The sequence below is a fragment of the Equus asinus genome, chromosome 4 (assembly GCF_041296235.1).
Source record: "Equus asinus isolate D_3611 breed Donkey chromosome 4, EquAss-T2T_v2, whole genome shotgun sequence".
In the NCBI taxonomy this organism is placed as follows: Eukaryota; Metazoa; Chordata; class Mammalia; order Perissodactyla; family Equidae; genus Equus; species Equus asinus.
Genome location: NC_091793.1, coordinates 107,900,991 through 107,924,891, shown reverse-complemented (window position 1 = coordinate 107,924,891; position 23,901 = coordinate 107,900,991). Strand labels below are relative to the sequence as shown.

General features: G+C 42.3%; 1 protein-coding gene across 2 annotated transcripts in view; it reads left to right on the top strand.

Annotated features, from left to right (window-relative positions):
• Positions 1 to 23,901, top strand: part of STK39 (serine/threonine kinase 39) — a 277,406-nt gene that overhangs the window by 76,656 nt on the left and 176,849 nt on the right. For both annotated transcript variants that reach the window (XM_044768762.2, XM_044768759.2), the window contains exons 6-8: positions 19,161 to 19,270; positions 19,535 to 19,636; positions 21,965 to 22,098. In XM_044768762.2, the coding sequence (XP_044624697.1) occupies positions 19,161 to 19,270; positions 19,535 to 19,636; positions 21,965 to 22,098 (346 nt within the window). The remainder of the gene's footprint in view (positions 1 to 19,160; positions 19,271 to 19,534; positions 19,637 to 21,964; positions 22,099 to 23,901) is intronic.

The window sequence follows — 23,901 nt, the reverse complement described above, 5'->3', positions numbered from 1 at the left end:
CTAATTTTCTCTGTTTTGTGACGGAATGATATTTCTCACTGAAAGGGTCAAAACAGCAGTGATCTGCCTTTGAAATGCGAAGGCAGCTCAGCCCCTGCCTCATTCTGCCTCTTGTTTCTCTGCCAGTCACTTCGTCCAGTCATTCTTGTCAGATTAATGATCTGAGCTGCTCCTCTGGGCCTTCTGGAACACATTGTCCTTTTTGTTTTTTTTCTTAGTTGGGATCCCCTGAGGTAAGATTTCCTGACTTTTTCTCTTTCTCAGAGGCCTTTGGGTTTTTTCCTCTCTGTGGGTGGTGGTGTTGAGTGTAACCCAGCACACACTTGCATGTGGGGCTGCTGGGTTCAGAAGGGCACACGCAGAAAGCCACCACCTGGTTGCTGTGGGGATTAAATGAGTCAGTGTGTAAAGCACTTAGAACACTGCCTGGCACGTAGTGAGGACTCTGTGTGCAGCCGTTCTGGGTTTTCCTTGATATCCTTTCTGTGTGTGTGACTTCATGCTTGTGTGATAACACAAACTGGAATGCCATTCCCCGGATGTATAATGGGGGGTGGGGTGAACAGGCATTTAAATGTGCACTTTCTACATCTCTGGTTAGCTTGCTAGACTTCACATTTAATTTTCTCTACATTCTCTGACCTGAGCACAACATTGAATTCATACAATATTTAAAATTAATTTTTTTTTTTTGGTTTTAACTATGAAATAAGATTGTTGCCTTAAAAAACATTGATATTTCCTTGGAACAGGTAGATGCTGCTTCTATCCTCATTTTAGGAGTTTGACTTTCTTGGTCAGGCAGTTGATTGGTCACTGCCTGAACAAAAACTAGGACCAGGAGTCTTGGGTCTTTTGCTGGCATCTTTGTCTGGTGGGTGAAGTAGGGGAGGACGGTGAGAGAATCGAAATCCGTCTTAGCAACAGCAGAGCCAGACAATCTCTTTTTGTTGCTACCTATTATATTTGGACAAATAATACATTGCTTTGCTCAGACAGTCTGTGCCCTCTTCCCTTTTACATCTTTATGCTTTTTAGGCCCTGTTTTTTGAAATAAAAGTTAAGCAGGGGAGAAGTTTATATTTCTTTGAATGCAATGTTTATTTGTTTACCTTGAGAGTATTATGAACATTGTTTTTAAAAATAGAATTGCTATTCTAATAGAAAACTTTATTTTTCTTAAAAAACTCACTCTACCCCATAAATATATATTTTCTTTCTCAGAACTTATTAGCAAAGGGGAAAATTTAGGGGCCTTGTTCAGACCACGAGAAACTCTCGCCTTATTATGCAGCCAACAAGTGCGGTGAATACAGCTAAGATGTTTGGTTCTGTTTCCAACAGTGCAAATTCTGCGGGGATTATATACGTTTCTCTTGACTGTGGATATAAAATCAGTAACTAATATGACTTGAGTGCTTCCTATGGGCCAGGCTGGGTTCCACATGCTGAGCGCATTGTGACCCATTCAGTCCTCACCACAGCCCCATGGGGAAGGTGCCATTTTATGTCCATTTTACAAATGAGAAACTAAGGTGCAGAGAGAGGAAGTAAGTGGCCCGGATCACATATAGGCTAAGCGGTGGAGTCAGGCTTCAGATTTGGGCAGTCTGGCTCCAGAGCCTGTGACTCCACGTCTATGGGATTTCCAGGGAGAGCATCCTAAATCTGGATTTAAATGATCTGTTTCTGATGGAAGACCAACAGCAGTCACCAGCTCTCTGACATCCCTGCCTAAGCGGATTCCATTTTGGGCCAGGGAACGTATTCAGCACCTTTTTCCTTCTTGCTCCTTCAAGTTGAGACAGCATCACTGGCCCAGTTTTAGGGGACAGGAGAAGCAATCATCTTAGGCTTCATTTGGTGCAGGATTAAGCACAGTAGTGAAACCACATTCTTTTCCGATTGGGAAGCCTCAGATTTGATGTAGTGAATTAAAACCTGAGGACTGCCTACTCGGGTTTAAAAGAAAATGCTGTGGGGCCGGCCCCATGGCCAAGTGGTTAGGTTCGCGTACTCCGCTTTGGCGGCCCAGGGTTTCACTGGTTCTGATCCTGAGCGCAGACATGGCACCACTCATTAGGCCATGCTGAGGCGGAGTCCCACATAGCACAACCAGAAGGATCTACAACTAGAATATGCAACTGTGTATGGGGGGCTTTGGAGAGAAGGAGGGAAAAAAAAGAAGATCGGCAACAGATGTTAGCTCAGGTGCCCGTCTTTAAAAAAAGAAAAGAAAATGCTTTACTTCTTATTGTATCTTCTGTGCTCAGTGAACTTGTGTGTGTGACTTCCTGATAATAAACTTGGATAGGATGCCTTGGTGAGAACAATAGTTTTTGCTGCAATATGTGGTAGAGGGAGTGGCTATTTGAAAGTCATACTCTTCCCACGGCCTAGCATTTTATTTTCCAATTTGATGCTCTGTCATATTGTCAGGAAGAGCTTAGTGCTTTGTCTGGCAAGTGACTAAGCCTGTTTGTCCTGAATTAATGAGAGACACTATTCTAAGCAGACAGAAATTCATATAAAACAGGTCCCTTTGGGTGGTCACTACAAGTACATTTATCTTAGTATTCTTTTAAATAGTGACTGGCCTTAATGTACTTGAAAAACTTGACTTAAAAACATTTGGTTTCTGAAGAACTTTCTAGAAGCATGCTACTGCATTATATAAGGCAGCTTTCATGCCCATTTTCACTTACTTTTGCTTTTTAGGTGTGTGTGTATGTGTGTGAACGTGAATTTCCCATCCCTAGTGTTTCATAACAGAAATCAAATCTGGTATTGAGCTAAGGCAGCCCAGAACTCTAGGAAGTTATCATCACATTATCTCAGTGTATGCGAACCCATCCAAATTAAGCTAGTGCCCTAGACTTTTCACTGTCTAAGGCATACTGGTATGACGCTGGGTAGCATCTCTGTCTTCTGAGAGGGAGATTTTATCCTTAGCCTTTGAATACATTTGCAGCTTCAGTCTGCATCTTGAATACTGAAAACTCTGGACTAAAACATGCAACTAGACTTAACTAGACTTGACTTGCTCAGATAGTATTTTCAAAGAGCCAGAGGAAGGTGTGCAAGGTGGTTTTTATAGCCGTAGCTACTAGGTTCTTTCCTTGTCCTTCCGTGTTCTTTGGTTTTGGTAAAGTGCACTTTCGTGGGGGGAAAGGAGTATTTCTTTCTTGTAGGAAAGAGAGGCTGCTGCTGCGAGCAAAGTAATATGGGCTCCCTGTGTGCGCCCAGGGCAGCCTCTGATTAGAATCAGAAAGCCTGGAAAGCCCCTGAGGTGTCTGAATCAGGAAATGATGATGTCATCGATTTATGAGTGCCATGGCCTCGAGCGTGCGCTCTGACACCACACTGCTGTGGGTCGAATCCTGGCGCTGCTCCTAGCCCTGTAGCTGACTTATTTAACCTCTCTGCCCCTCAGTTTCCACATCTATGCTACTGGAAAATACAAGAGGGTTAAAGGGGTTAACACACATTCCTTTTTAGAATTAGTTAGCTCGTATTGCTTTTGTATTGAAATGGGGTGGTGGCCTTTCATTATTTAGGGTGTCATTATTAGCAGGTGGTTGAGGAGGCAATGCTGTAGGCCCCCACATCTGACCTCCTGCCATATCATTTTCCCTCTTTCTTTATCCCGTTAATTTCCCCAATATCACTAGGTGAAAAATCTGCCATGTAAATCTGACCATATACTTCTGTTACATAAAATTTAAGACTGTTGCTGATGGGGTAAAGCCCCAGCTCCCTGGTATGGCATGTGCAGTCCTGCCTGTTTCTCCAGTCTCATCCACCAGTGCTTTTCTGCTTCACTTCTTCGCGATCCCCCTTTTTACCTGGTTCACTTCTTTTTCATGACTCAGTTCAGGGCATTCTTTCCTTGAGGAACCTTTTCTCATCCTTTCCTGTACCCCCCACCCTCAGGGCACCCTACTCTGGTGGTTTGAAAGTGCCCTACCCTCACTCCAACCAGGTAGCCTATGGCACGGTACTGAAATTAGGTCTCTACGTGCCTCTCTTCCCTCCAGACCTTATTCTTATCAGCGGTAGAAAACGCTTTTCATCTCAACACCCCCAGTAGTGCCTGACACATGGCAGGTGTTCACGAACTTTTGGCCTGCGTGATCTGAGCTGTCTCACCAGACTCTGCATGGGCACGCGCTTGTCGCTGGTAGAGGGTGCATCTGTAAGGCAAAGCTGAAAGTCCAAGCAAGTAAGAATATATCAGCTTGACAGAGAGGGAGATGAAAATATTTAAAATATTTAGGTGCATATACTAGTCCCTATTTTTAAGGCTGAAAATACTTTTTTAACAAACGTTTTTCAGCTTTGATTTTAGGCAAGCTCTACCTTAGCCGGCTAGCAATGAAACGATTGGTAAGGGAGAATGGAGCAGAGCACAGGAATTAAGAGACATTGGGCACACTCAGAAAACATAGTGTGAGTGCACGTTGAAATCACTGGGGAGTGTAAAGGGCTTTATAGTGAACCAAAGTATGCGTTTTGAGTTTCAGAAAGTTTATGATTATGTGAATTATGGTTTAACAAATTATGCCCAAATCCTCATATGTTCATATTTTTTTTTTGGTTTAAGTAAATAGGGACAGCAAATTAATGTGACTCCCTGAATTTTGGGATCTTGACAAATGGGAACATTTGGTGAAACCTCTAGCATGAACCAAGAATGCAATCAATTCTGGAAACTTAGTTTTCCGTTCCATCTGTACACCATCGGTGAGAAATACTTGGGGAGATTTTAAGCAGCTTCCCATCCTTGAACAGCTGCTAGCAGTTGTTTGAGCAACAACTCAAGGAAGTCTTACTGGGTCAGCCCAATGGGGGAGAATCGCTTTGCTCTGCTCTCCTGCTGGAATTTTTCCTCAGCTGTGCAAGTTTAGCTGCACTGGGGACTGGCTCGAGCATCAAGGAAGAGTGTCTAGGAGGACATGAGGCAGATGGGCCTCCGTCTTTCTTCTCTCTCCCTCCCTCCTTCCCTCCTCTCCCTCCATTCTTCCCTCCCTCCCTCCCTCCCTCCCTCCCTCCCCCCCCTTCATTTCTTCCTTCCTGCCTTTAATGGCCAGCAGCATCATTATTAAATTACATTTTATATATTACCACAAGCTGCTGAGGTCTGGGGAAAACAAGAGTTCTTACACTGAGAGCAGAGCAGTTCTACTCAGTTTTTGCTGGATCTTTTTTTGATTTATTTTTCTGTTTCCTGGAACCTCTGTTTGTTATAACAAAAAATGGTCCTTCTCTGGTGAAAAGGTGAACATTCATTGTTTGGGTTCAATGCATCTGAAGTGCTTTGTTGACAGATATTTAGTGAGCATCTACTGTGTCCCAGGCACAGTCCTCTGAGCTGGTGTGGGGGTAAGCAACTGAGACATTGTGTCTGCTGTCAGGGAGCTTACAGCTCAGGTGAAATGGACATTAAACAGTTAGCTATAAAATTTAATTTAAAAAGTTCCTAAGTAGAAAGAAATGCATATACCTGAGGAATCTAAGTTAGCCACATTAGGTCTAGTTTAGTAGGTTGTCCTAGGGATAAATCTTAAATATGTATTATAAATATGAATGATTTGGGAATAGGCGTTTTTGATCAATAATGTAACTTACTGCATATATATATATATGGATTAGAGATTTTTAGGAAATTTAAATAGAGTTAACATGTATTTATACTCTATGGGATATAGTTTAATGCTTAATTTCACAGAGTCCACTTGATGACACAGTAACCAAGCTTTACCCACTCCCTGGGTCGCTAATTTACCCCATGCCCTCTGTCAAGTTCTTTGCTGGCCGTAGTTTCTATCACCTATAAAATGAGGTTCTTGGGCTGTCAAGTTTCCTTTCAACTCTAAAAATTGTATAATTTTTTGGTGAGGAAGATTCACTCTGAGCTAATGTCTGTTGCCAATCATCCTCTTTTTTTTTTGCTTCAGGAAGATTAGCCCTGAGCTAACGTCTGTGCCAGTCTTCCTCTATTTTGTATGTGGGCTGCTGCCACAACGTGGCTTGACAAGTGGTGTAGGTCTGCACCCGGGATCTGAACCTGGGAACCCAGGCTGCCAAAGCAAAGCGTGCCAAACTTAACTGCTATGCCATGGGGCCAGCCCCTTCCCCGCTTCTTTTAATGGCAGCTCCATCCTTCTATTGAATGGGCCAGAAATCTGATGTTCCTTGAGCCTTCTCTTTCTCTCATATCCTATGTCCTGTCCAGTTTGTCAGCAAATCCTATTGTTCACCATGTCTCACCACCCCTGTGGTCATCCTGGTCCCAGCCACCATCAGCTCTTGCTTGATTATGGCAGCCTCCTAAGAGGTCCTCTTCTTCTGCCCTTGCCACTCTGTGCTCAGTTCTCCACACGGCACCCAGAGTGATGCCTTTAAACAAAGTTGGCTTGTGTCATGCCTTTATTTAAAACCCTCCAATTCCTCCCCATCTCAGAGTGAAGTCACAATCATTGTGCTGACCCACTGGGCCTTAGAAAATCTGGCTTCTTATTGTTTTCTTGACCTCATCTCCTACTTCTTCCTGTCCCTCACTCCAGTCCAGTCAAACTGGCCTCCTTGCCATGCATGCTCCTGCCTCAGGACCTTTGCATTGGCCACTCCCTCTATGTGGAACACTCTTTGCAGTACCTCCTTCAGGTCTTGGCTCCAGTGTCACATCAGTGAGGCTTCCAAGGCCATCCTGTTGTAAACTGCCTACTCCCTATCCTATCCTATGGTAAATTGCAGCCCCCCGCCCCATACTCCGTCTCCCCTGATCTGCTTCTCTTGTTGTAGCCATCAATGAGCTCTATGTTAGGGGTTCTCAAGGTGTGTGTTCCTAGACCAGCAGCATCACCATCACCTTGAGAACCTGATAAAAATGCAAATTCTTGTGCTCTTCCACCCCCGACCTGCTGCCTCAGAAACTCTGTTGTGGGGCCCAGCAATCCATATTTTAAGAAGTCCGCTAGTGCTGCTGATGCACGCTAAAGTCTGAGAACCACTGCTGTATGTTGTACTTCGTAATTTTGTTTGTCATCTGTATTTACCTCACCTCCCCACCCCTGCCCCAACTGGAAGGTCAGCTCTGTGATGTCAGGACTTTCTGCTTCATAGTCCCAGTGCTAAGAACTGGGAGTGGCACTTAGTAAGAGCTCAGTAAGTAGTTGTTGAATGAATTAATGAACATATAGCTGTGTAGTAAATTGAGATTAACAGAACACTGAGCAGCAGAGTTTAATGTATGAGCCTCATATTTTAGTGACTCTTCAGTGTTGAGTTTTAAATGTGAGGTTTTCTTTATTGCAGATTAAAAAAATCTGCACATTCTTTGAAGATTGGGTTAGCCCCAACTAATCCTTCCCCAGACTTTGTGGAAGCGATGTAAATTGTTGCTTTAAATACCTGTGGCAACTAGAATTGTGCTGTTTTAATCATCTCCCATAGGGACCATCTCTTTAGAAGTGTACAGATGGGTCATTCTGGTTTAATGGAGGCTTCTGATAGCAGAGTTGGTTGAGTGGAGATTTGTATGAAAAAGACCACCTGCAGGTATATGAATATTGCATTGGAAATTTAGACTTATTAATATTTGATCTAAGTTGCTTGTGCCGGTCTGTGCGGGTATGGCCAGCGGGAGCCCCCATTGATTGTGGAGTATGCCTTTGGCATAGGAAATGATAATACCTGTAAATATGCTTACCCACTCTGCTCTCCTTACAACAGCTCTGTCAGGTGCAGCAGAGTAGGTGTTAGAGATGAGGGGACTGAAGGCTGCGGAGCGATTGTGGACTTGGTTAAGGTCATCCTGGAGGTCATAAAAACCATCAACGTCGGATCTCCCGACTTCACTTTCAGTCCTTGGCTCACTTCCTAGCCATTAGGCTCCGTGGTGGGGAGCTGGTTTGCCTTTTGACTCTATGCCTTCTGACAGTTGGGCTGCCCTGGGCTCAGGTTTTTCAGCTGTAAAATAAAGAAGGTTGACAAGATGCTCTCCAAGGACCTATCTTGCATCAAAATGTTTGAGTGATCCTTTGTTAGCCTGATTCACTACATTCTCCATCTTATTGAAAGCATTCAAGTCAGAGATGGTCTTGGGCGTGGAGGGGAGAGTAAGCCAAGTGTCTGTCCTGTGGCTGCTTTTGCCAGAGTATCTTTAAAAATATCCCTCCCACCCCCCCACCTGGGAGCCAGGGAAGAATGGGATTTGTGATTTGGGGATTATCTGTGGTTTTCCTTTGTTCACTGTAATTATCATCTTTGAGAGAAAGGTGACCACTAGTGAGTTCTTGATTATGTCTGTCGTTGGACTTGAGAAGGCTGGCTCTTGCCTTGTACCTTCAGCACAGCTGGCCTGGGATTACTGCACCAGCCTTCCTTACGCCCCTTCCCTTCTGCTACTGCCCCACCAGGTGTGGCCTCTGGCTCCACTTCTTGTGGGAAATTCGCCTGCTTTCGGGAAGTGTTCTGTGGCTCTGACATAGATGGGCAGATTATCTGCGGTTTGCTATTATCTTAAACTAGCGCTCTCCTTCACACTGTGGCTAATTGGCTGGATTAGTCAACTGAACCGTGAGCCAAACGTGAATTGACAACAACCACCACTTACTTTTCTTTTCGTCCCATTTAAGCCTGTGTTGTCTTGAGGGTGAGAATAGTTGAGGAATTGGGGAGGGGGTGGCAGCTTATGTAGCCTTGACTTTTTACCAAGAATCCTGCTGATTCTTGAATTTTTCTTGTAATTTGTCTATGTCGTTGTTAATTGATGTTGATTCAATGTATAAAGAACAAACAACTGCTATGAACTTCTTTCTTATAAGTAAAAATATGGCACACTTGAATGAAATCTGTCGATGGCAGTTTCGAGAGTCTGCCTGCATGAGATGCCAATCATGGGAAGTTTTGCTTTTTTTTTTTTTATTTTGAAAGGTGAAGTTCTACATTTAGGGAATAAAAAGATGATGTCCTGTGATTTCTGTCCTTCTTTTGCTGTCGGAAAAGCCTGTGAAATTGTCATTCTCTGATGTTTCAAAAAAGGTCAGGACTGCCTGTCCCTCGTTAATAGATGGGAAACACGGATCTGTCCAGAGCAGCTGGGAAGTGATTCCTGAATTAAGGCACATCATGTTTTCTGACGGTGAATGCCTTGGACATCATGCTGTCAGTGAGTGGGGGCTGCAGCCTGTAGCACCAAACCAGGCCACTGAGCACCATTTGCTTGCAAGAAGGAATAAATAGAATTGAAAACCAGGAATCTGATGGAGGGAAAGGAGAATTGATGGAGAGTGAGGTTTCAGAAAACTCTTTGGTTCTGTCTGGTCCATTTTGGGGTCCCCTACTCCTGAGCAGGTCAAGTGATGTGTCCCAATCCGTAGTGAAGTGGTGTGTGAGTAATTGATTACTGATAAGGTGATAACCTACTTATTATTGACTTGCTTAAAAGATGAGCGGATTCAGATTATCACTTCAATAATAGAATGATATCACCCCCACACAGTTGCATGTCCGGGGTTCTCCTGAGTGGGAGAGAAAGGAGTAGTGTTACAAACCTCTGTGCTGAGAGTGGTGCTTGCCTACAGCCTCTGTCTCTGTCTCCTCTGTGCCCTGGGGCCTCCAGGGAGCAACTGTTACTGGTAAACTGTTAATAAGTATCATGATTGTAAATTATTTTCATGTATGAAAAAAACCTTTTGTGCACATCTGAGTGTTCCCATAGAGGTATGCCATGTGTGTGAATGTGTTTGTCCTCTTGGCACGTTAGAATCACTGGGTGAGAAGTTCTGCGTAGGACTTGAGTTCTGTTTTTAGTTTGGCCTTTGTCCTTGCTGTATCACAAATCACGTGAATGTGCTCTGAACCTTCTTCCTGGTACTCTCTCTCCACTCCTGTGGTTCTCTGCATCTAAGAGGTGAAAGAGGGAAGCCGTGGAGTTGGCCGTTCTTTGAGGTCTTCGAGTCGTCCTGAATCGTGCCACAGCACCGATGGGAAGACAGTGCTCTCGAGCAGTGCTTCTCCGGCCTCACTGCGCGTCAAGTCAGCTGGGGCTCTTGCTGCAATGCGGATTCTGATTCCGTAGGTCTCGGGTGGGACCCAGGATCCTGCATTTCTCACAGGCTCCCAGGTGATGCTGGTTATTCTGGTCTTTACACCACTCTTTGAGTAGCAAGGGTCTAGACTAGAATGTTGAAGAGACTTCTCTCTCCTATTTTCCTAGAAGTGTATTGTTCTGTTTCTAGAAGGTTTATGTAAGTGTAGATGCAATGGAAACTACTGGCAAGAAAGTGAATTAGACTCTTCTTGTATATGTTTTCTTTCCCTTGAGACGCCTGTGCATTTATTTGTTTTGATTTGTGCCCCTGGCATTAAAAGCCACACTTAATACTGGAGCTGTTTAAAAACCCAAAATTGTACTGTGTGCTAAATTGTTTTCTTGCTGATTTTTACTAAGTCCTTTTGGGGAATGCAGCGACTTTGGCCTCTGACACAGTGGTTAACCCTTAGCAGTCAGGAAGTATGAAGAAACCTGGCTGGACTGGGGAGTGGCAGGGGACTGTAAGAGTTAAGAAGGCTTTGGGTACAAATAGCAGAGTGCCTGACTGGTGGGAGATTAAGCAAAACAGACATTTAATTTTCTCATATAACAGAAGTCTAGGGCATTCAGTTGCAGGGTTGGTGCAGAAGCCCAGGGATATCACAGAGGGCATGAGGTCTCTCCTACTCTCTATTCTGCACCTCAGTAATGTCAGGCAGCACCTGTCCCCATGGGCTTGCTCTTGCTCCCAGCATCACATGCTCACATGGCAGGGTCCCAGACAGGCAGGGGAGCCGGGGGCAAAGAGGCCTTGTAGGGTGGTTCTTGTATTCAGGTGGAAAGTTTCCCTACAAAATTCTGCACCATATTCCCGATGGGTCTCATGGGCCAGGACTAGGACAGACCCTCAGACTGTTCACTGGTGGGAGGAACCAAGCATCATGATTGGCTTAGATCAGTTCACTTAGTCCCCTGAGCCCTGGCAAACAAAATCTGGATTCTGGTAGAGAAGACAGGGTATGGGTGTTGGGTAGGCAGCCAACAGTGTGTGCTCCAGGAACCGAGATTGAGAATCTGCTATATATATTCTCAGCTCCCCCTCTTATAGCTTGTGAAACTGTTGCGCAAAGAAGTTAAGTAAATCAGCAGGGAGTGTAATTGGGATCACATGCAGGCCTGTTCCATTGCAAAGTGCTTCCTTGGAGTGGAAATGCGGCTCCTTCGTACTCACTGTGTCCTCCCCTTGGCATCTCTCCTCTTCCCTTTAGTTTCTGGGATCGTTGGTGAGAAACTCACTAGTAACGGTCAGGACCCCATGGTATGCCTCTGAACAGGGGCCACACATTCCACACCAAGAGTGTCACTATATGGCTGCTTGGTAGTTATGCACACATTCATGGCACAATGAAATATCACTGTTAGAATAGTCAGAAAGCTATTACTGTGAGCAAAGTGGCATTACTTCAAGAGGAAACAAGCCCAGTGAGTGTTGGTGGCTGCTGTCCTAGATGTCGCCATATCCTGACTTGGGCCCCTGGGCTGTGGGCTCTGCTTCTTGTTCTGGGTTTGCTGAATTCTGTTGAGCACAGCGCAGGTATCCACCTGGCATCCACCTGGAGGACTTAAGTGTCCCCTGTGCCACCTCCAGGTCAGTGTTGCCCCGCGCTTTCTCCTGCCTTGGTTTACAGGAATTCCCAGCAGGCATGAGGGACTGCCCTCCCCCTGTTTTCACTCAGGCTTGGCTCTTAGTGCCCAGAGGTCTGAAGACACGCTGAAGATGGCAAGACTCCAGGAGAGTGAAAAGGTGTTCCTATTTAATTTAAAAACACAAATAGAAAAACTGGTAGAAAAGGCTGGGTTTAACTATACAATAAAAAAAATAAAGTTGAGAAACAGTGATTTGGTCAGTTAGAGAAGCTAAAAGCCCTGTGCTAAATTGTGTGATAACTGGATAAGCATTGCAATCAGAACGACGCAATACTGGAAGCCTGTTGGCTTCCACATACATGACAAATTATGGCCGGGGATGGGCTGCCTTATTCTTCAAATGCCTTGTGGGGAGGGAGATTTTGACTAGAGAGTGCTGTGATCAGAACTGCCCTTCAGGAAGATTAATCTGGATGGAAGGAGGGGCCTGGATTGCCGTTGGAAGAGGCATGCCTCTGATTCTCTAAATGCTAAAGCTGTCATTTTCCCTGGTCTGTCTTTTCCTTCTCTCTCCAAGAGAATCAGGGGGAAAGGGCATCCAGGAATTGCCAGCAAGCAGAAGAGGACACCTTTAGTGCCAAGTGTAGTGTATTGGGCATATTAGCATATTTCTTGTATTTGTGTTGTTTAGGGCATGTAATCATCACTTTATTTAAGTGAATATCATATTTTCACATGTTAGCTCTCACTGGAAGGCCAGGGTTGTGTCTGAATTAAAGCTCTGTAAGCCCCTTGGTGTCTAAACTCACAGTGTTTAGGCACTGTTGGGCACACTCCGTGCTTACTGGAGATCAGTTGGGTGCTGCTGCACCACTGACACACGTTCTATTATAAAAACAACATGGAAAGAATGAAATACACTGTTTAAAACAAAGCAACTTTCCATAGTCTGTTCCTAACAGAATTAAGAAAATATTTGCTTCTCTTTTATACCCATTATTACATAGTTTGCATAATTTAAATCATAATATACTTCTTCTTTTTTTTTTTTTTTGCTGAGGAAGATTAGCTCTGAGCTAACATCTGTTGCCAATCTTCCTCTATTTTATATGTGGGTCGCTGCCACAGCATGGCTGATGAGTGGTGTAGGTCCATGCCCAGGAACCCGAGAACCCAGGCCGCTGAAGTGGAGCATGCCGAACTTCACCACCAGGCCACAGGGCCAGCCCCCATAATACACTTCTTTATATGCTTCTTCGTTCATCCAACATTGGTGGTACAACGTTTTAAGGAAACCTGTGGGACTCAGGAAGGCGGGATGCTGGCAGCCCTGGGAATGTTCCTGGTGTTTAGAAGTGCATTTCAAATTTGCCAGTAAAGTCCTGAGAGTCTCTCATGAGAAAAAAAACCTGGGAATCAAGCCAAATTATGAAGGGATTGTTTTTATGATATAAAAATGACATTTAGGATTAGCCAGAGAACCTCAAACTAGTTTTTCTGTGTTGGGTAATCACATCTTGATCTTTACTCAGGAGAAAGCTTAGGAGTTGTGGAGTATTAACCCCATTATTCCATTTTGCATTTCCTTTTCAGTACAGAAAAATACACCGAATTTTCCCAAAGTGGAGACCAAGGCTAAGTGGCCAAGTCCTCTGTGAAGGACTGTGGACTTTATTCCGACCCTCAGTGACTTGCTATGTGGTCTTTGGCAAGTCATTTAATCTTTTTTATTCCTTCCTCTTTTTCAATTTCAATATGCACTAAATCATCATGTTTTCTTAAGAATCTCTGTAATCCTTTTCATTTTCAGGGTGTCTGTTCAAATACAGGCCCTGCTGATTTTACTCCTGGGCTGTGGCCGGGGTCTTCCCTGCTTCTAGACTTTCTCCTTTCCTGAATACCCCTGCATAATTACTTTTCCAGTGGTGCAGGTGCTGATTGGATCAGGTACCACTTCCCTTACATGGTACTTAGACTCTGGTTGTGCTCCTCAACAATCTCAGTGCTTCCTCGCTTTTCTAGATCATGGCCTCTGGGGAAGAGAGGCTGCTATGGGGGAATCTCCACTGTCTCAGACTCTCAGCCCGCCTCTAGGAGGTCTGAGGGATCAGGATCTCCTGTAACCCATTTTGAGTTCATTTTAGGAAGCTCTAAACTATCAAATGTTGATTCCATTATTCTCTAGCCAAGTGTTGAATTGACCTAAGCCCATTTTTTTCTTGCACAACACAGGTTCCTTTTCAGGAATATTAATAGATGATGTAGATGTTTGAGGGAGGTTAAGGCTGGCTGCTCACCCACAACATCACTTCCAAGGTTTTAAGGAAATCAAGTTTTAGACCAAATTTTGTCATTCATTACCAAGCAAGCCCCTGAAGAACACGATTTGTTCTGTAAGTGCAAGAAAAATCCTTGCTCTCTATCCTTCCGGGTGGATGAAAAATTCACTCAAAGCCGACATGCCAGGATTCCAGATACTCTTTTCGTTTACCCTTATTCCTGGCATCCAGAATCCAGCTAGACATGGAACTGGTTAGAGATTTAGCTTACACGTGAGCCTGGCTGGGTTCTTTCATTCTATTCATGCAAGAGTGGGGAGTATATCTAAAATATCTTAGCCACTCTCCGTGTGCTGACTGCCTTTACTTTCACCAGTGAAAGCCCGTTTGTAACACGCATCATGCCTGTCAACAGGTCACTGTTTTCCCCAGTAATGACCCCTTTTGGGCATTCACCTGGCTCATACTTATCTATACTTAGAAACAGATAACAGAAATACTTCCAGCAGCTGCCTCTGGCATCCTGAATCAGATGCTGCTGGAACCTCCCAGCCCTGGGTGTTCTGGGTCAGCATGCTACTTGACCTCTTGGGTTGCAGGATCACAAATATAATATTGCATGGTGTATGATGGAGTATTTTAGGTAGATTTTAGACACCATAACAACATAGTTGGCAGACTAGTTTTGCAGGCTAAATCGGGCAGGCGGAATTGCTTTATTTTGCGTTTTCACTTTTTTTAAAAAATGAATTTGTTGCCAACAACAACAAAAAAGAGAGGTTTTGCATAAACATCTTGATGTTTGGCTTTCTCTGGGAAAACTGGGACATCTACAGAACCAGGTCCATATTCCTCTGTGGCAGCTTTCGTTTCCAACTGAATAGCAGAGGCCTGCTTTAGACCTGGCTGGGGAGGGCACTGAGGATGGGCTCCTGGGAAGGGGGCCGTGCCTCCTAATGTCTCCTGAGGCTGAGACTAAGTATCAGGGGCTCTTAATCACTGAGGTGGTGCTGTTAGTTTTCAGGGCCTCTTCCCTCCTTTATTTTCCTGCCTGGCCCCGGTAGGTGTCTGAATGTTTGACAGCTGTCAGACAGTTTTTCTTCTTCGCTCAACACTTGTACTTTGTTCTTGCTGTTTCTTTGTCTGGACCGTTGTTTCCTGTTAGTCTTGCGTGTCCACATCTTAACCTCAACTTCAGGGCCCACTTGGATGCAGAGTCTTCCAGGGCTGTTACGCTCCTAGCTCTTCTGCTTCCCTACAGACAGCATAGCACAGCCTTTGATGTCACACATTGTTCTGGTGTTTATCATTTCACGTCCTCTCACTCACTCCTAGATGGTCATATTCTTAAGGTCAGGAAACATCTTTCTCATGTATCTTTTTTTTTTTGTAGGGGGTGGGAGGAAGATCGGCCCTGAGTTAACATCCATTGCCAATCCTCCTCTTTTTGCCGAGGAAGATTGTCTCTGAGCTAACATCTGTGCCAGTCTTCCTCTATTTTGTGTGTGGGTTGCTGCCACAGCATGGCTTGATAAGTGGTATGTAGGTCTCTGCCCGGGATCTGAACCCGCAAACCCCGGGCTCTGAAGCAGAGTGTGTAAACTTAAAACACTACGCCACTGGGCCGGCCCCCTTTCTCATATTTTTTATTTACCATTGTAAGAATGTTAATGCTTAGCCCAGTTGCCTTGCTTTTTAAAGGCAGAGAAAAGTAGTTTATTGATCTACCTAACAATTACTGTAAAGCATATCTATACATGGTGAGAAGAAGTAGGAGAGTTTTATCAATATGAAAGTAATACAAAAATAGGTGTAACCAGGAAGCCTGTTGAGGAAACTGAGGCACAGAAAGGTTAAATGCCTTGCTGGAGTCCCATGGTTGGGGAGTAGCCTTGTCTTTGGCCTAACCACTGGACCACCCGTCCCTTGCCTGTTAGGGCTGTGCTGTTTCCTGGAGTATTTACCACTTTCCAAATCAGGTATCTACACTGTAGAATCCTGTAGATCTTCCTCAAGGCTTAGCATTCACTTATCAAAATAAGACAATTCCCGAAGTTAGTAGATCATACACCACAGATTAGGCAAAGGTGATGGATGCATATGAAGTTAACCACACCCTAACACAAAGGCAGCTGTGAAAAAGCCCCAAGGCACCAAGAGTCAGGATGCCAAGGATGCTTGCGTCCTTAATAAGGACAAGCAGAAGGTCCTCTGCTGATGGTCCTTCCCTCAGTGGAGGGAATGATGTCCCTGGACAACGACACAGCATGGGGTACCAAGGCAACACTGGTGAGGGCAAGGATGGTGATGGATTCAGGGAGAAAAAGTAAGTAATTTAGCGGGGCTGGAGCTCAAGGTCTGAATTTGGGAGTAGTGATAAATGAAGGGGGAGAAGGAGGGGAGTCAGATGTGTAGGTTATGCTGAGGGACTTTGACTTTATCCTGGGGGAGCAGGGAACCTTTGAAGACTTGTAGAAGAGTCAGACCTGTGACATAGCAAGGCCTGGTTGCTGGAGCGCGGACCTGGAGAAAGAGGAGGGTGATGACTTAGGAGCTGCCACAGGAATTTTGGCTGAAACCCAGGCCGTGGCAGTGGGGAAGGAGAGAAGTAGATGGATTCAGAAGATGTGAGCGCCTTTTAGTTACTAGGATGACAGCATTCTTTCTGGTTTGAGATGCATTTATTCCCGGAGGCGGGAAGATGGGCTGGCTAAGTTATGTGTAGCCTTTGATTCCATGTTGCCAGAGAAATATTCATGGTTTCTGACCAAAGTGTGTCTGGCTCCACTCCCTTTGGCTGTATAGATGTACCCGTAGGAAACAAGGACGCTTTTCACTGTTATTGCCCCGCCACGTCATTCTCACTGTCATATGTAAGCTGTCTTGAAAGAATACACCAGTTTTCCTGTTTATACAAGCACACCATGTACTTTGTTCAAAGTGTTCTGTTTCTCGGTATGTATAAATCTTTCTGTATACACATTAGCCATACATAGGAGCAAACTGTGTATTTATTCTCTAGTCATAAGGGTGAGTAGATGTTAGGACTGGTGTTTTCTGCTTCTGGAATTTTTGTTCTGAGCTTTAAAGATGTTTAACCATCTGTTTATGACTTTAAAGTGAGTGATCTAAGTGGAGGCTATGAATAAATATGTGAATCATGAAAGATATATTGAAGGGGCATTATCAATAATGAATTGCTACTATACATTGTTCTCAGCTGTTTTTGCAGCTTTAAAAGGGTCTAATATAATCAGATGGTATTTTTAAGGAATTAAAAAGCCTAATGACAACTATGGATTTTTATCTGGATTATGTCTTTTAGAAAGAGACTTTGGGGTGTAGAGTTTCTTCAATTGCACTTAAAAAGAATCTGTTTTTCCTTAAAGCAACTTTAACCCATATCCTTAATTAGTTACAGATGATATGTATTTATTTAACATTATCATGTTATAAAATTACTTTAATAAAAATAGAATGTTGGAATTATTGTTGAACTACTTTTCAGAAATATAAATTAAGTTGAAATTAATATTTTTAAAAGCATTATCATAGTGTCTTTTCCTCTAGCTGAACATGGTAGGTGCTTACAAATGATTTCAATTCACTTAGCTCTTCTGTTAAGAGAATGGGTTTTGTCTCCTCCTTCCTGCAGGAGACTGGTTTACTGGTTCCAGAGACTTCTTTTCACAAGGCTTTATTTTTCTGACTGCAATGTAAGAATTCAGAGTTTTAGAGCTTGGCACATATGTGCAAATGAAATTATACTGCATTTTCAAAATATACTTTTGCTCAATATTAACATGAGAGTAGCAGTTGGAACAAAGTCTCCATTTGTCATTTTTTTATTCCTTTTACTTGTAGTTGAAATCCTGTTGGGAGTTGAGTAAATTTAAATGTAAATAAAATGAAACAGGCAACATATTTCAACTCAGGGAACTGGTTACAGTGTTACTGCATAACTTAATTTTGTAAATCTAAAGCAAATGCTAATACGTTTTTGAGCTTGGTTTGCATTGACCTTGTTCTTTGGTAATTGCCTTCATCCTGGCAGTCAACAAAGGGATCCAGCAAAGGAGAATTCTATGAGAGCAGTTGGAAGGGGCTCTCACTGCATAGTCTGCTGTACCATTTTGAGATGTCGACTACCTTTTAATTACTATTTGCTAGCTTACTATCAAGCTGTCCTTGAGTTGGCTCTTACCTGGTAGGTCTGTACTAGCCCTAAGTGCTTGGTACTTTAACTATTATCTAATTTTAGCCTTTAGTAAAAATCTAAGCAGAAATGCATGCTTTAATAATCGCTGGGTATCCTTTCTCTACTGTCACATATAAATATCATTTTTGCATATATGCATGTACATATATACAGTAAGCCCAATTAATTCATCTTTTCACAAAAAGAACTTCTTGTATATAATGGATGCTAAGAAGAGCATTATTTCATTCTACAAACCATTCCATCTATACCTATGAAAATTATCCAGAAAGCAAACGTTGAAAAACAAAAAGCAGTCTTTGCTGACTGAGCTTTTCCTTTGTGTTGATTGCTACATGTGGACAGACCGGGACATGCTGGCTTTGTGTACCTGGGTTTCTGGATTTGCCATTAGGATTTTGGCTAAGGTGTTAGCACTGTTTGAGCAAGGGCATTGGAATGTAAAAGATGAATGTTATTCATCCTTTATTTAAAAAAAGTCTATTCCCCAAACGTTGATGATGTGGAATTAAAGAAGCTAGAAAATAATCGTAATAAGAGAAAAACATAAAAAGACACTGCATCACATACCAGTTTTACTGCCTCCTATGCTTATAAATGACTTTCTAAAATAAATGTTAGTACATCTGAGATCTCGTATATTTAGGGCTTTGGGAATGTGTTTGTATTTTTATTGATGTAATCCTTTATGGTTAGGTATGACTTTTGATACCTTTTTGGTAGAAAATATAATTGAATATGCTGAGCTTTTGGGGCTGGTGGGCTTGCTGACCCATTACCCGAGATGGTGTTCTGTAAAGTGTAGAGGATAGCAGATGGCAGGACTGCCCTGGTGTATGTGTGAGAGAGCTCACAGTGTTTGGAACAATTCATCACCAATGTAAAACTCACCAGGAAGAGAGATGTTCATAAGGTCAGAATTTGTAAGCAATAAATGTCTTATATAAAATAAGGGTGATTTTTTTTTTCCTTTCAGATTTTGGGGTAAGTGCATTCTTAGCAACAGGGGGTGATGTTACTCGGAATAAAGTAAGAAAAACATTTGTTGGCACCCCATGTTGGATGGCCCCTGAAGTCATGGAACAGGTAAAAAAAAAAAAAAAAAAAAAAAGTGATGTTTTGATTGACATAGTTCAGTAGTACATACCATCGATACACTAACATTTCATTCAAATCAATCATTATACTAGAATGCATCATGTAACTAAGATTTAATTCCCAATTGCTGGACCTTAGCAAAGTAATATCCAAGTTGTGCATACACAGCTGTGGACTTGCGACATTATATGGACTTCACGATGTATAACATGCCTGCTGTATAATTGTGTTTTTCCCTGGTTCCTTTCTTAGGTGAGAGGCTATGACTTTAAGGCTGACATGTGGAGTTTTGGAATAACTGCCATTGAATTAGCAACAGGAGCAGCGCCTTACCACAAATATCCTCCTATGAAAGTAATTACTCTTGGCAATAATATGTTGGGTTTGAAATATGATTTAATGGAATCTGTTCTGTAATTCTCTTAAACATAGTCATTTTTCTCTTAGACCTGAGGGGAGTTAATGGAGGAACGCAGCCAAGTTAAATGTTGTGTGATGTTCTCAGTGGACAGAACAGGACAAAAGTAGTACAATTCCTAGCTTTGACGCTTACTGTACATTCTCAGCACAGAGCTGACTAACGAATGTGATCAGATCGGTCGTTGGAGGTTGATAGCTGTGACAAATGCTGGTCATTACTCTTGATGGCAGAATACCCCCAGCCCCACCAGGGAAAATCTAAAAATGGATTATAGTGATACCATCCTTGCAGACAGACAGATTTCCTAAATTTTCAACCTTTTTTTTGTTGTTTTAACAATCTATAACATTTCTCCCCTGTTCTCATTGACTCATCTGAAATAAGTTGGTGACTCATCTGAAATAAGTGAGCTTAATGTTTTTTAGGAAATGATATGTTTGGATACTTTTTTCAGATTTTTGTTGGTATTCTTTTAACTGGCTACATCATTATTTCTCTTAATTCTGATAGTATCAGTGCTAATTTACCCAACTGGATTTTGTTTTGAGGCTGAAATAGTTCAGTGGAAATTATGAAGATATTTTACAGACAATACAGTCTATGTTTTTTTCAACTTTTTCCTAGGAAAATATTGGAAAAATTTAGGACGACTCAGAAAAAACACCCTGAGGATAAAAAAATGTTAAATAATTTCACTAGTTGAAAAGTTAATACATTCTTAAAAATTTGAAAGTACAAATAAGAATAAGAAATAATTAAGAAATAAATAAGAAAATAATTATCCGTAATCTCATCAACCACAGACAATCCCTATTAAGGTTTTAGTGTAGTTCGTTACATTGTTCTCTATGTTTATATACATATTTTTAGCATAGTTAAAATTTGTGGGGAGAGGTGTGTATACATACCTGATTTTCTTAGCAGAAAATTTAAAGTTGAGGTGTAAACAAATGAAGTGACCTTTTGAGAAAAAACACTACAGCCCCTCAGACTTTTTCTTCCGTCCAATTTTTCTGCATTATTTTTCCTTACTTCTTGTTTTCCTTCTTTACCCAATTCTTAAATTGGTATTTAATTTAATACCTTAATTCCTGGATCCAAAGTCACATTGCTAATCCCATCCTGAGGTCCTGTCAGATTTTTCTTCAGACTTCACGGTTCTCTCACTTTCTTCCATTTGCTGTTTTCCTCCACGGACAATCCACTGTCACTGTAATCCTTCATTTCTTTTCTTTTCTTTTCTTTTTTTGAGGAAGATTAGCCCTGAGCTAACTATTGCCAGTCCTCTTCTTTTTTGCTGAGGAAGCCTGGCCCTGAGCTAACATCCGTGCCCATCTTCTTCTACTTTATGTATGGGATGCCTACGACAGCATGGCGTGCCATCTTCATTTCTTCACACATCTGAAAGTGTTAGAAAAGAGTCTTGATGTGTAGAGCATTTGCATAAATTAAGGCTGATTTATACATTAATGAAGTTAATTTATTTTGTAGATCAATATTTACTATGAATTCTACTCTTTGTTAAAGCAAATAATTTCGAAGTTAATGTGAAAGTGGAATTTTTACCTTTTTGATTTGAAGCTGAATTTGGGTTTTCTTTTGTCCCCCTCCAAAAGCAGCACAGCCTTTTGCTCTGGTTATGGTTTTTAGTAACTCAGTTGTATTCTGGCTATCTTTCAGTGTCTTACGTTCTCAATTTTGCCAAGCCTTACGCAATTTTCTGTATGTTTTCTCATCTTAAAAAAAAAAAAAGGAAATCATGTGTTACCTCCTGGGATGTTGTGGATTTATTTTTAGGGTTGGCAGCGTGTTACAGAAGCCTTGAGTACAGGCGGTTCCTTACTTATGAATGTTCACTGCTGCTCTGGGCCTCTCTGTCTTTCCCCTCCACCACCCTCTTTCCCAGCCGGAGCCCCAGACTTCACTAAGCCCTTGCTGGAGCTACGTGCTCCTCAAGGCTGTGTGAGAGCCAGTTCCCTCCCAGGAAGCCCTGTCCTGGTCGCCTTGGGAGCCCTTTCTTAACACATAGAGCAGATTTTGTAAATTCTGTCAATGGAATAACAAAAAGGTCAAAGGGCATGTGGACAGATTTGTAAAGAAAATGAATACTTTCAATACACACATTCTGGAAAGTTAAAATCGTGGGAAAGCACATTTGTACCTAATCAAGAATGGTCTTTGATGCTTTTGTGAAAAATTAAGAACTCAATTGTAGCAATTGCTATAGTAAGGTTGTGTCTTCATATTTCTTTCTGCTGCAGGTGTTAATGTTGACTTTGCAAAATGATCCACCCACCTTAGAAACAGGAGTCGAGGATAAGGAAATGATGAAAAAGTACGGCAAGTCCTTTAGAAAATTGCTTTCACTGTGTCTTCAGAAAGATCCTTCCAAAAGGTATGTCAAACTTAGTGGATGGGTTAATGACCTGGTTTGAATCACGACAAAGCTTTGTTTGTGGATGGGGAAGGGCTGTGTGAGGACACCTGACAGGTACTTCTAGTTCAAGGGAAATCCTGTTCTGGCCCCCAGATCTCCAACCTGTTAGTGCAAGACGGCATGGTTCCAAAAGGGAGAGAAGTGAGCCAGGATGGGGGAGAGGCAGAGGAAAATTTTCAGTGTTAATGAGATTCACTGTGCTTGTTAGGTGTGGGGCTCTGTCATCAAAGGAAATGAAGTAAAACAGAAATCAAAAGAAATTGGCAGTGGTGCATTCAGAAGCTGAGCTAATATTCTGCACTGTGTAGGTTGAGCTGACCTCCCAGGATTTGAATATCCTGCTAGTTCCAGTCTGAACCAGGCAGAGCTATTGAATTTTGCATGAGCTTCCTTTTAGTTGCAGAACAAGTTGTTTGTGCTGTTTAAAAGATTATCAATAAAGAAGATTTAAGATTTTTACATTAGAAAGATTAATCATATAAACAGAAGCAAATAGCTTTAAATTAACTCGTCTTTCCTCTTTATTCTTGGGTTATTGCCCTGCACCGAAGTGTGTCTGTTTTCTGAGTTTGTTTCTTCCTTCTTAGTTTCTGTGACTTTGAAATATCCTGGGTAGAGATAATAGGGCCCAGTGTCCTCTGTCACTTAAAGGAGAAGGTTAATGATGTGAACTAGACAGAGGCCTTGCCTTTGTAGGACTTGGTTGCGTGTGGCACCATCCCAACATGCAGTGAACGGAGATTCCAGATGTGGAGAGGCCGCTGAGAAGTTACCAGCTACCCTCATCCACCCAATGGTCCAAAAACTGCCTTCTCTTTTGAAACTTTCTTTTTCAGAGAAGGATTCTGCTTTTAGAATGATTCCTTTGTTCTTATCTTAAATTCTTTGTGAAACCTAAGCCTTTTACCTTTACATGGTCATCTACTCTTTGAGTAGGCTACCCTTGTCTAGATTAAACAATTTTTATCATTTTACCTGTTCTTTGTAGCCACTCTCCTCTTTCCCTTACATCTTACTGAATCTGCCTTGAATCTTCTCTCCGTCAGTCGCCTTTCTTATGGAGTCAGGTCTAAATAGATGTTTGCTGTTGAGCATCTTGGAATTATTTATTGTAAAAGGGGTGATTATTTTATCACACTTATGGACTATTTGTGCTTAAACATCTCAGTGGCCCTTTATATTTGATTTGCAGTGCTTGTTTTTCCTCCAAAGTAGGAATCTTTCGTTGAGGTTATTTTTCCACTCTCCTTTTGGGTAAAAATGCTCTTAGATTCTAATTTTCTTCTTTAACTCTTGCTTGCCTTCCTCTTGTATTTGGAGTCATCTCCAAACAGTTGTGGTGTCATCAAGGAAACAGAATCTGATCCTTCAAAGCACAGTGAGAGAAGTACTTGTCTTCTCAGTTTGCACTGGGTTGGTATTGATGGTCTTTGTGATTCTGAAACTAGTTGAGATCCCACCTAACAGTGATGATGTGTAATATCACACAATTTCAGTTTTTTTTTTTTTTTTTTTTTTTGGAGAGGAAAATTGGCCCTTAGCTAACGTCTGTGCCAATATTCCTCTCTTTTGTATGTGGAACGCTGCCACAGTATGGCTTGATGAGCAGTGTGTAGGTCCTTGCCCAGGATCCGAACATATGAACCCCGCGTTGCCAAAGCAGGGTGTGCAAACCCAACTACTGTGCCACCAGACCAACCCCAATTTCAGCTTTTAAGAAAATGATTCTGAAGGGTAGAATTGTTAGTTACTTACTGATAT